General features: G+C 46.2%; 1 protein-coding gene across 2 annotated transcripts in view; it reads right to left on the bottom strand.

Annotated features, from left to right (window-relative positions):
* Positions 1–10699, bottom strand: part of PBX3 (PBX homeobox 3) — a 116875-nt gene extending 106176 nt beyond the window's left edge. For both annotated transcript variants that reach the window (XM_076355095.1, XM_076355096.1), the window contains exons 1-2: positions 9528–10699; positions 8451–8524 (exon numbers count right to left, since the gene is read on the bottom strand). In XM_076355095.1, the coding sequence (XP_076211210.1) occupies positions 8451–8524; positions 9528–9724 (271 nt within the window). In that variant the 5' untranslated portion in view covers positions 9725–10699. The remainder of the gene's footprint in view (positions 1–8450; positions 8525–9527) is intronic.
* Positions 10700–13560: the final 2861 nt, after the last annotated feature.

The raw sequence follows: 13560 nt of genomic DNA, 5'->3' as shown, positions 1-13560 counted from the left end.
TGCCAGTTGTCCTGCGCTGACGTGAAAACCCCTGTGGCTTCGGGGAAACCGCGGTGGTTTGTGTCTTACGTGGTTCATGTTAAAAATTTCCCAACAGTGATAGACTTCAGCTGCCAGGATCAGGGACACCATGTGCATCTAGCATGAACAGCCCCCGCACGGAGCTCTGGGGCATTTTTTTTATCCGTTTTCCTTTCTTTTAAATAACTATTGGGGCTCATAACAAGCACTGTCACTCTAGCACTACTCCCCTGATTGACTTGGTGACAACGATCTGTGGAGGAGATGGGCACGCAAACAGCAAACATTCTACAGGCACTCAGGCAAAGAGGACTAGAGAGGCTTAGGTCGGTTTCGTTTTGGTTTTATTTTTTGATAAATTTTTGTTCAATTTCCAGAATTACTTCTCTGATATTTTTTTAAACAGTATTATAAAAAAAAAACTAACCACAAAACTGTAGTAAAGAAACTCCGAGGCTGAATAAAAACCACACACACACACAAAAAAAAACCACCAGGAAAATTTGAACTAAATTAGAAACTCTCGTCTTTGAGTCATCCTGAGCGTCCTAATACTGCAGAGGTCTCAGCACAGTGATCTTACGTATCATATATGCTCTAATAAATAGGTTCAATGAGTTGAGTTAAGGGCAGAGTTTAACTATTAACTCCAAATTTCCTCGCTCTTATGGCTGTAAGTCAATCCCTTAATGTTACTTTAACACAGTTTCTGGCAGTTGAATAAAATCTATGGTCAATATTACAACCCTTCCTTCCTAAATGAAGGAAAATATACGTGTGATTTACATAAGAAATGATGGGAAATGCTGTGAGTGAGTGGGGGTGATAAATGTCCAAGGCCCCATCGGCCAGGAATCCGAGCCGACCATTTGACTTCAGCTGGTCGGGCCCTCATTATCCCAATCCCAAAACCAGCAGAACCGGCAAAAATACCTCCACGCAGATAAGAGTTCTCAGCACAGGAGCGGTTAGCAGGCAGAGAGGTTATAATACAAAGCTGTAAGATATATCTAAAATAATACCACAAAAATCAGATGACACAAAGAATTCTAATACTTTCCTTTTGTTAAGATACAGTAACTGAGAATACAATGAAATTCTTCATGTTCAGTATCTCCCATTAGATCAATTAATATTCAGAGAAAGGCTTTAACATGAAGTTTAAATAATCATAGAAGGAGAAAAAGAACCACCAATGTTCTAGAAGCTTCTCTAGACCTTTCAATCAATTTTATTTATATGCAAAACCAAGAGAAACTCAGAAAAAACAAAGCTCCTCCTGATGCTAAAGCTCTCAATTTACTGACAGGCAAATGGCTTCATGCTGCCACTTAATCTCATTTCTTGCATAATGCCCTCTAATTAGCATATCAAAGTGAATTAATACTTCTAGGGCATTAGCAATGGGAAAATCTGCTCCAGGCTTCACAATAGCAGTTAAGCAAGAGCCAAGAAATCCTCAAAAACACCACAAACCACTTTGCATTGCAAAACTGTTCAATTTATTTATCCTCTCTCTCTAAACACTTTTACCGCACACTGTTTTACTACTGTTCACCAAACAAAATGATAATTGCCAAAGTTACCAGCATCTGTAATGCCTGTTTAGAATCTTAATTTAGATTGTATACTTGAAGATCTCTAGATGCTTTCATTGACCCTATCATATACAACAGGATATACTGAAAAAACGTTGTTGTTCTAAAAAAAGCAATCGGGATAATATTATTAAATTCCATTCTCCACTTACAATAAATAATTAAAAATTAAATAATATATGAAAAAGCCACCTGCTGGACAATGAGGAATGAGAGATTAGCTTTAAATGTTGATGCATGACTTAAATATAGCAAAGGGTTTTGACCTGTAAACACATGATACAAAACCACCCCCCTTTCCAAGTGATTGATTTGTAGGACGCGTGATATTCAGTGATTCATATATTGTTACAAGTTCATATGACTGTGCAACATGCATTGAACTGATCGTTAACAAAAGAATTTAAAGTAAAATACCTAAAATAGAGTAAAATTGAAGTGCATAATGATTTTTACTATATGCTTTTATGCAAAACATGCTATTTTTATCTAATTCTTGAAGCAGTAAGTATGTTATAGCTGTTACAATCAGACATCAGACCATTTCTTCTTTAAAAAATATTTTCAGAATCTGCTTTCAATCACAGGTCACTTTGCAAAATACAAACTATGATTTAAAAACATGGACTAAAAAACCCTGAAACTTCATCATCTTAATGCTCCCCATCAATCTTTGAAAACAGAAAAAGAACATTAAGGGGGAAAAAAAAAACCAAAACAAAAAACCCCAAGACTAGTACACCCACCCTAAACCCAAGAAGGGAGCTGGAGCACTAATGGAAGGCTAATAACAAAGAGTAGAAGAAAATGCCGGGGTCAGGGGGGTTTTCTATATTTCTGTTTGCAACATGAAGGGAAAAAAAAAGTATGGGAATAACAAAATACATTACGATGGATATTCTTCCTAAAGAATGTGCGTTATTGAAAAATATATAGAGTTCAAGTACCAGGCTTCATTTCCTTTCATATTTAATTCCCTGTTTACTTCCACTGTAAAGACAGCATTATGGAGGAGCTCTAATGTCCAGCTGAGAAGCACAATTCATCTGTTTGGCTGATGAACTACTCCAACTTTATAAAAGCATGAACTATAAGAGCTGACAGAAACTTTAATAATTTATATTAAATATTGATGTGAATTATTTACTCCATTCATACTTAAAGACATGAATTGCCTACCAGAGAAAAGCAAATGTGACAAAAGGTCAACATGATGGTGAAAAAAGGCAGGCTGTGTCAGGCATGTGTTATCTGAACCATGCTGATCACCTTGATAAGCGAATAGCATTAAACATGACTGCTGAGAAAACAAACAAAGCATTCTTCTCAGGGTGTCAATTCATGGACTACAAACAGCTACATGTAATTCTACCGGTGATACCAGGACGGGAAAACTCCGCTCGGGGCTCCGCTGATTTGGACTCACTAGTACACAGATTCAGTATTCACTCCTGCTATTCATAAAAATATTCATCGAACCATCATATGCATGATGTGCAAGGAATTGAAAAACAGTCTAAAAATTGAGGACAGATACAAACCAGACTCTCTCACGCTCTACCATATAATCATTAATATAGCCTTCATATGTATTTAAATACTGCGTTACATTTGTAACAATTTAGTATGCCTAATTCTGCTTATATTTGTCTACGGTAGACTGCAAATATCATTATATTAATGTTTCACACAAATCAATATTTAAATTGAAAAAAGACAGCATAATATCCATATCACAACTTTTTCATTGAAAGCTGTAGGAATAGAGCTTGATGAATGTGTTAAATCCTGTAAAAAAAAAAAAAGGACTCTTTTGCATTCACTACATGCTATTATAATAATTTATCTCTGAACGCAAAAATTCCTTAACTTACAACAAGCATCCTAAAATACACCACACAGTAACTCATATAATTTAGTATTTTCAGATAAGCAAGCAAATGTGTCAAATTCAAAAATAAAATGAAGGACATGAAAAATAGCTATAAAATAAAATAAATCCCTGCTCCTAGTTAAATTAGTATTGACAAGTAGGTCCAAATTTATCCTCTATGGAGGGGGGGGCGGGGGGGGGAAGATCTGGAAACACTGATCCTGGTAATCAACATGAAGATTGTTATTTAAATATAGCAAGGAGCACTAACAATGGTAAGGTCTAAAGGTACGGTGTAGTTACAGGTTCTGTAAGACAAAGTATCGTGAATTTCTCTAATGAAAATAATCACCAAAGCAGCCTGTTTTCTTAATCAGGGAAGCACCCCGTTAGAAATCCACCAAAGAAATAGAATTTTGATAATGAATGTGTTTGAAACAGATGACCAAATGACAATCAAGATACTTTATTCAATTTATTTTTTCCTAGTAGGACATTTATGAAGAAAAGCAATGTCATTGCCATAAGGACAGTGTAAATGAGCTAACATTCTACTGCACGTCATCATTTGTAATACATTTGCTGACAATTAAAAAAAAAACCAACATTCAAAAGTATAACCAATGGTTCAGTGAAAAATCTTGGATACTGAAGCATGAGAAAGGAAACAAAAGCTAAACAATTTAAACTGAAGAAAAGACGTACGCACATAAATACACAATGCTTACTTCCTTATGTAGTCAGGGTAAATAAAAAATATGTATTTAGCAGCTTGAAAAAAAACACCAGGACTGCACATAAATATTTTAAATAGCTAAACTGAATAACAATAACATCACAGCTGGTATTTAGAAAACAGCTAACATACATACGCACATACATACACAGATTATATATGTATGCTATCAGTGCTGTTTCATTGTGCCATTTGAATCCTTTAATGTTCAGACAGGATTGCTAGGATTGCGTATCATTATATATTATTGCAAGTTGTTGGCACTAAATGATAGTTTACAAACACTGAAAAGTTGAAATTTGTGTAATGCAAGGGAAGAGTCCTGTGATCCGATTTTTAAATAACCACAGTGAAGAAAGGGGTTAACGTTTTCAAATTCTGCTAGCAGACAAGGCAAAAAGCAAGTCCTTCTCAAACGGTTACCTAACAGGCGGTTTACAGATTTTGCAGCATATTGACAAGGGGCGTTCCTAAAAGAGTTGGGCCATTTTCATCAATAAGGAGCTTTGCAGCAAGTAGGGGCACGATGCAGCCCTTTAATCATCGGAATGGCATCGTATGGCTATTTGCAGTTGTAGCAATAAAAATAAAGGTTTTAGCTTACATGGCGAAGAGCAAGAAATTAACCCCGTGGTTAACGTCACTGTTTGTCTGGTTTTCCTATCTTTTCTTTTTTTTCATTCTTTAAAACAAAATTCTGTACAAGGGGAGAACGTTCTTAATGGACATTTTCCTCCTCTCTCTTTAGACATAAAAAATAGTTCAACCAGCCCAACCAGCCAAGCAGGCCTTTCTCTTCCCCTGCGGACACCTCCTGCAGTCGAGAAGTTCATTAAGTTTTATGATCTTCCCAAGTCAGTCCTGCTTATAAGCCTCACAAAGGCCACAAATCTGGCAAACCATCATGTATGCCATTAGGCTTTACTAGTAAATGAATGCTATTTAGGGTTTGTGGTGACAGTAAATTAGGGTTTGGTTGGCAGCTATCATTGTTTCTGTTGGACTTACAGAAATAAATAAATAAATGTATACGTGTACGCATATACGCACATGCATTCAGACATTTTTACAAACGCGTTCCTATCTATACAAATTACTTTTAAAGACAAAAAACCAAATCATCTATCAACACAGTCCAGGACCTAATAATATGTCATTCCACTGGGAAATGATTGCAACTCCCTAACCATTTTAAGACTGTAGGAATTAATATATTTTCATTCCTATCTCCATGAGAATAACCAGTACCTCAGGTATAGCAACGTCCTAATGGAGGCTTAATCAAATTACAAATCTGAAGGATTTTTAGTCAGTAAAAAAGAGCTATTAAAAAAAACAAAGGCGCAAATCACTTTTTGATTCCTACTGGTAGGCGCGTAAGGAGACAGACTGTATGTACACAGCTATGCAACAGATGTGAGCGCGCGTCAAGAATGCAACTTTAACACTTCCAAGCGACACCTCAGAGAATGGGTAAAACACAACAAAAAGGAGTCAATAGGCTCTCACTTGATTATCTTTATATTTTATTGGAGGGGCTTCAGTAGAACTTTGGGTATCATTTTTCTTTGAACTAATTAAAGAAATAAGTGGCAGTTTCTTTATGAAAACCATGCTACCTTGTGGTTGCCTCTAAGAATGCACATATCTATTAATATCTGTAAAGCTCTTAAATGTATTGTGCAGCACTTTTTAAAATGTTAAAACGTTAAAAAAGAAATGTCAGGCTAAATTCAGTAAGCTCAGTGATTTGCTTTGTACATGGTAAATACCTCACAGGAAAAAAAAAAAATTAAAATCTTCAGCTCCTAACCCTAACTGAGACAGAGAGAGAGGCTTTTAAAAATGTGATGCATTCATTAAGCCTTGCGGGAAAGGGATAGAGTTGCTCTACCTAAACTGAGGATTCCTCTACGTGTTCTCTCACAACCAGTCTCACAAAGTCCTCGCTGACTGTACTGAAAACTACTAAAATATAAAAAAATACATAATTCAATATAAAAATGACTTAAATATTGCATTACTTATTTCAGAACAGACATGACTGCAATTACACTTTATGTATAGGCTACAGTCTCCCTCCTCACCTCTCGTCCTTCTCACAGAAGAAGGTAGCGATAAAGCCATCACGGCAATTCCCACTGCCAACACCAAGGTAAACTTTGGTTCTGATTAAAAAGAATTAAATACCGGCGCATGACCCAGTTGCAGGCAGATATTAAGTCCTCGGACCACAAGACAATGCAGAGTACCAGAGGGGGGGACACGGACACCTCTGCCTTAATTGCATCTCAGCCCATTCACCCTTCCAGTTCAGAATTGTTTGAGCCGTTTCCTACGAAAACAGCTTACAGAAAATATGCTAGAATTTATTTTCACATTTTCTTTGCTTTAGCACGCTAACTAAAGCCTACACAGACATTTCGTCTCAACTGGGAGACCCTGAGTGAAGGTCCCCCTCCGGGAACAGTTTTTGGTGGGGGTGTGGATTCATCTCCATCAATCACCCGGTGCATTAATCCTGTCCCTCCTGTGCTGCCGGGGCTGGCAGGATCTTGCCTTTGGGCAGGCGGACGCCTTCACTCTTTGTTGGTTCTCAGCGATTTCACAAAAGAGAGAACTTGCAAACTTGGCTCGACTACTTGCAGCACAAAGGCAAGATCCCAACTTACAAGTTATCACTGAAACACCCCAAAACGTTTCAGACCACAAAGTCTCTTGTCAGGTTCCCTCTCGCCTCCGAAACGGCAGTGGCCTCACCAAACACCCTCTGCCAGCAATCCCCGCTGCTGAAAGAACTTGGGTTTTCCTTCGCAGCTCACCTCTGACATGTGGCTGACTATACTTTCCTTTCAAAACAGTGAGGCTAAGCCCTCTGCAAATAAAGTGATCGCAGGACCTGCGCCTGCCTCCTTAATTGAAATCTGCCTGCTGCAAAATGTCTGAACGTCGAGGGCAGGTTGCTTGGCTGGCTCCGGAGCAGGACAGGCAAAAAGTTTAGGGCAAGGCAGAAAACAAACACGAGGCAAAGAAGGACGGAAAGGGGTTACGAGCTGATCGAGGCAAAACGTAGGTAGATGCGGAGGGAGGGCAGAAGGGGGATCATTCCCCTTATCCCGGGTAATATAATGCAATATAAAGCAGAATCAATCTTAATATTCACAACACAGTCAATACCCTAGTGCTTAGCTGTCAGCAGAAACTGAAGTGGATCCCCGGTAGCAAAGAAACCCTTGGACATAAAGCACCATAATTTACTGAGAACTGTGCACTTTTAGGCTTCTCAGCTGAGATTTGCAATGATTTCATGTTTGTTGTTTTCGTCTATAGTCTTTATTTTTTCAGCGTGCTGCTAAGGGGAATGTGACTGAATATCAAATATAGCTAAAAAGCCAGCCAATGCATATATTATTTTTAAAGCCAGATCACAATAAATGTTCTTATTCTCGTAATACAAAGCAGAATACTTTGCAAATTTTCTTTAAAAAAAAAAAATTGTAAATTCAGTGAGGTGAAAAAATTGCAAAAAATCCCCTAAAAGGCCTCTAAAAAAACCGCAGAGTTTATCAGTGTTGCATTGATGTAGGAAAAAAAAATATTTTTTGTACTTTCGAGATGAAAATTTGTGGCGTTTAAAACCTCATCGCCCAAGAGCAACTCGGGCTTCGCTGCACTCTACACAAATCTGGGGTCAAAGCATCCATCACTTGGCATTCCTCAGGGTCTCTGTGGAAGTCTCCTTCCCCCGCGCTGCTGACAGGGGTTCCGCTTTGCTCTCCCCAAACCTGGGCAGCGCACACCCTCGGAAAGTTTATCGTCCCCGCTGCGCGCTGCGCATCCCGGGGAAAAAAAAAAAATGATGTGAGGTAACACAGATCTGACAAGTATTTTGCAAAGTGTCCTGACGGTAAAAAAAGGCAGCCCGGGCGCTAGCGGGGCACCTCCGGAGCTGTGAGGAGAGCGGCGGGGGATTCTCCATCGCGCCATTTCACAGCGAGCCAGCCTGACCGGGCCGCCGCCGGGACGGGCCGGCGGACCCCTCAGTTCGGCGGGGCGGGCCGGCATCCCACCGGGCAGCGCGGCCGGCGGCAAGCCGCCACCCCGGTCCGGCGGCGTGAGGGGCGGCAGAGGGCCGGCACCGTCCCCGCTCGGCGGGCAGCGGCGGGTGGAAGGAAGGAGGGATCAAGATGGCTGCGGCGGCGGCGGCGCGGGCGGCCCTTACCTGTTTTCTCCTTGATCTCGCAGAGGACACTGAACAAGGCGGGTTTCATCCTGTGGCAGTTCAGTGCGTGTTTCCTGCAAGAGAGCAGAGTACAAGCGGTTAACGCGGCGTTTCAGCAACATGGCGCCTTCCCCGAGAAGGATCCCCGTCTCCTCGTTACCCCCCCTTCCCCTCCGCCCGCCAGCCCCGCGGCCCGGCGCCGGGAGCCACCGTTCGGTGGCTCCCGGCGCCGGGCCGCGGGGCTGGCGGGCGGAGGCGGGGGGGGGGGGGACGGGGACGACGGGACGAGGGGACGGGACGACGCGGGGTCGGGGGTCCCTCGCCCAGCCGCGGCTGCCGGGTCTCTCTCTCCCTCATTCCCTCCGACTTTTATACCGAATTATCTTTGTGCAAATGCCGCCCGACCGAGGGGTATAAATCAACCCCCCCCACCCCCTCGTCCCCGGTACGATCCGTCCTGCGATATTATAACTGATTTATTAAGGAGATTGCCGGGGGGGGGGGGGGAACTCGCAGAGTTAACATTCTTTGTTTTTTGTATTTACCGTGATTTAACACAGCCAGGGCTCCCCCCCCCCCCCCCCCCCCCTCCCCGCAGCAATATCTTGTCAGGTTTGTAATTCATCTGCCGCCACTTCGGGGGCAGGGAGACAAGAAAAGAAAGAAAGGAAAAAAGTTGCACTCCCAGGGAGAGCGCAGAGCCGCCCGACGGACGGACCGACGGACGGGCGGACGGACGGACGGACGGACGGCGGCTCTGAGGCCGGTGTCCGCCGGACAGTGTCCGACGGGAACGGGCGGGGATCAGCCACAGCCTCCCCGCGCACCGGAGCGACGGCGTAAGCATCGCATACTTATGTATTTATTATCGATATATTTAAAAAAAAAAAAAAATCATTAAATAGCAACTTTGGCTCTGCCTCGGCTGCTTGCGATTCCTCCTACGGCACCAAGAAGTTGCTCTAATCGGGTCTCCGCGGAGGAGCAGGAAGGAGAGAAACAAAACCCACACACGCGCACACTCACACACACACACACACACAAAAAAAAGACAAGGTTTAATTAGACGAAACCAACTTTGCTTGTGCCTCATCCAGGCTTTGGTCAGTGATGGTCATGATCTGATGGAGGATGTCGCCGATGTCCTGCTTCCTGCCGTCGCCGTCTGCCCCTTCGTGTCCGTGGGGAGGAGGCAGGGCCATGCCCCCCTGCACCGAGTGGCCGGCCAGGTTCACGCCGGCCAGAGTCTGCAGCATCCTGGACTGATCGTCCATGCCTCCTGCCGCGGCCCGGGCCGCGCTGCCGGGGCGGGAGGAGCGCCGGGCTTCGGGGAGAGAGCGAGCGCCGGTCGGCCGCCGGCTCCTGAAGTCGGTCTCAGTTCCTGACTCCTCACTTCGCTCTTGCACACACACACCAAGAACGAAAAAAAAGAGAAAAAAAGCCAAACAGAACAACAACAACAACAACAAAAAAAAAAATCAGTATTTGTGTTTGACCGGATCTCAGCTGTTTATTCCACTCTCTTCTCCTTCCCAGCGCAGTAAATCACTCTCTTCTTTAGTTACAATCTTCCTTCATCATCATCATATTTGTGGCTTGGATAAATGAGTTTATAAGGTTTCTCTGCAGTTTTCTTTCCCTGGTACAATCTTCCTCCAAAGCTTTTTTTTTTTTTCCTTTTTTTTTATTTTTATTGTTGCTTTTTATGTCTTTCCCCACTTGTCCGAAAATCTTCTTCGCAAAAAGGCAAAATTAAAAAAAAAAAAAAAAAAACCAAAAACCCACAAAATCAAAAAACTCGCTTTCCAATCCTTCAGAAGTTAGGAGGGCGGCAAACAGCAAAACCCACAACAAACCAGGCGAACACCCCCACCCCCAAACTGCAACATAAAAAAGCCAAGAAAACAATCACGGAGGGGGGAAAAAAAAAAAATTAATCGCCCTCCCCCCCCAAAAATAACAAACGATCCCAAGTCTGTGCAACGGGGGTGAAAGAGCAGCAATCAAAAGTTTGAACTTGTGCGAGGAAAAGAGCGGAAATAACGGGGAAAGAACTGTAAAAAAATTAATTACACACTCTCTGCAAAGCAATGTGCAAAAATATCAGCCCGCTGGAATTTATGAGCCCCGCCGCCCGGTGCCTGTGTGTGTTTTATGTTGTTTGATGGCCGCTCCGGTGAGGGATTGACAGCCTGCCAACGCCACTCACTCACCGCAGACGTGTCACCCTGTGAAGGAGGAGAGCGGCCGCGCGCGAGAGGGACGCGGAGCCCGCCGCGCCCCGCCCCGCCGCCCCGCCCCGCCCCTCCCGCGGGACGCCGCGCCGCCCCGCCCCGCGCCCCGCCCCGCCCCGGCCCTCCCCGCCGGGCGGGGCCGCCGCCGCCGCCGCCCCGCCCGGGGCCGCCCGCCTCACGGGTCCGGCTCCGCGGGGTCGCCCTCCCGCCGGGCCGAGCGGCGGCGGCGCTCCCCGGGGGGGGGAGGGAGGGGCGGGGGGCGGGCTCGGCCGGGAGCGGCGGGCGCGACGGCCAATCGCAGCGCGCGGGGGGCGGGCGCCGGCGGCGGCGCTGGCCACTCAGCGTGCGCGAGGCGGTGCCGCGCCCGCCCGGCTCCGCTCCGGCCTCGCCCCCTGGCTGAGAAACTTCTGATTGGGCTGTTCGAACAGTCACGTGGCCGGGGCGACCGCGGCTCCGGCCCCGCCCCTTCCGTTGCTATGGTAACCCGCGGGCTGAGGCCTCGCGTCCCCGCTCGGCGCCGCCGCGCCGGGCCGGGAGCGGAGGGTCGGGTCGGGTCGGCCCCCGGCACCCCCCCCCCCCCCGCGGTGGCCCCGGCCTGGCAGCAGCCCCTGGGTCCCGTCCGCCACGCCTGCGAGCCCGGGTGCCGGCGGGAGGCTGGCCTCGCCCCGGGGCCGGGAGCTTCGGCCGCGCAGTGGAGACCGGGCGCGGGGTGGAGGGGCCCCGGGCCCGGGCGGCCTGTTCGTTGCCGTGCCCCGGGCCTCTTCCTCGCAGACAGGCTCCGTCACGAGGCAAGAGCCTTCGTGGGGGATCTTCCGGCTCAGCAAGCTGCGCTTCGAAAGCCAGATTTTTATTACAACTCCATCTTTTGCCATATATGCATAGGCTACCAAAAACGTGAAGAGAAAAAAACCCGTGTATGTCAATAATAATTAAGACTTCATTCTATAAGGGGGTTATGTTTAGACCACTGCCATCCCCCCCCCCAAATTGTTCGTATGTAGAACACCTGTCCCATGCAAATGTATAGGGGAAGTTACTCAATTCTGATCAACTTTCTTCACGTTTTGAGTAGTGTGTAACAAAACTACTGCTACAGAGACCTCTCAAGGAAGGGAAAACCACCTGTAGCATGGCCATGAAGAGCCACAGTGGAAATTAAAGTGATACTTAATTCGTTGTACGTGCTTCATCTGTGATGGACAGTGTCGGTTGAAAGAAGTAACGTCCAAACTAAAATCTCCTCCTCGTCTCCGTGGATGTATGGCTGACAACTCCGACTCCTCAGCGTGGCTCAAACAGAGCTCTTAATCTTTCTCCTTGCCTTCCGCTTGCCTCTTCTCTCAATCACACTTGACATCGCCATCATCGCACCTTCACTCAGGAACGTGACTCGGATGTCACCCGTTTGATTTGGAACCCTTAACCACGTCTCACAGGGCTTACGTTTAACTGCTGTGGATTACTGCTGGCTAACACAACGATGCTTTTACTGTCCCTCCAAGCAATTAGCATGTTCATTCAAATTTTAATTATCTTCCATCTTTATTACTGTGCCATTTTCTGGTCTGAGCAAATGTGTTTTAGTCTCATCCGGCTTTATTAAGAATGCTACTCCGAAGATCTTCTTTATTGCTGTTATTTTGACTACTTCACGGATCAGTTTGCATTTGTCCCCCAAGGGCGAAGTTCCACAGAAGGGATGAGCGGTTCTAATGGCTACCTGGCACCGAAACAAACGGGATGGAGCCCCCGTGCTCCCCTCCCTGTGCCAGCTCTGGTACTCGTCTCACCCCACGGTGACCCAGTTCGCCTCACCAGCTCAGCAGAAAGCTGCTCTTCCGGGCTATTTTTTCTACAGGTTTATCAGGCCGAGTGAAGTAATTACAGCGCGAGATGACTGCTGGAGGACGGCCCTCTGTGCTCTGCCGTGCCTCCTGGTTGTGGCCTTACGCTACCTGCACTCTGCCGTTTGCCAGAGCAGTTTCAGCTCCCTGCCTTCGCTCAGCCATGGTTATCTGCTCTCTACAGTACCAAACACGTATCTCCGCTCGGGTGCCTTTGGCGGCACTCTGTGTAATGCTTTTCACCGTCTTCCTGCACCGTCCTTTTTAAAGGTTGCTTTTTGTTGATGCATGCAGCTGTTTAGAGACTACGAGGTCACGGTCTGCCGAGGAATTAACCAGTATCGTCCCATTATTTCCGCAGGAGATTGCGGCGGCAGACTGCATCAGCAAGTCTGGAAAGGGATGACGCAAACGCAGAGCCAACCGGCCACGAGCAGACACCGAAAGGAAAACGAGTCCTGGCAGTACCCGGTAACATCTCCAGTTCCGGATGGCGTGGAGGTTTGAGGTGGACGGACCACCGAGGGCGGCTGGGCTCACCCGCTCGCTCCGCGCGGCAGCTGCCGTCTTCCACGGCGGAGACAAAGCAGGCGCTGGATGGAGCACTGGCCTAAGCCGGCAGGACGTTTCTCGTGGTTTTAAGCACGGCCAGTACAGTTAATTACTGTCTTTCGCCACAGTCAGGCTTGTTTAAACGCATCCTGTCCATGGTTGTTTACCGAGTGCTGCGTGGAAGGTTTGATTTAAAACCACCGAATAAATGCAAATGCCACAGTGTTCCAAACAGGAAAGATCTAGTGAATTCGGACACGAGACCGGTACAATCTCAGTCGGAGAAGCACCCTATTTCTTTATTTGTAACGAGCAGCACAGCTGGAAGTGTACTACTACGGTTTTCTTCATTAAAAACCCAAAAAGATGTCCGAACAGCTTCTACCAACGCTCCCCCTCGTTTGTCGTGCTGCCAACGGTACGCGCCGAGCTGCAAGACCTCCAGCCGTGTCACCGCGGGCGGGCCCGGCGCCCCGCAGA

The sequence above is a fragment of the Aptenodytes patagonicus genome, chromosome 18 (genome assembly GCF_965638725.1).
Source record: "Aptenodytes patagonicus chromosome 18, bAptPat1.pri.cur, whole genome shotgun sequence".
NCBI lineage: Eukaryota > Metazoa > Chordata > Aves > Sphenisciformes > Spheniscidae > Aptenodytes > Aptenodytes patagonicus.
The sequence above is the reverse complement of the archived record's forward strand: the minus strand, read 5'-3'. Positions and strand labels throughout refer to the sequence as shown.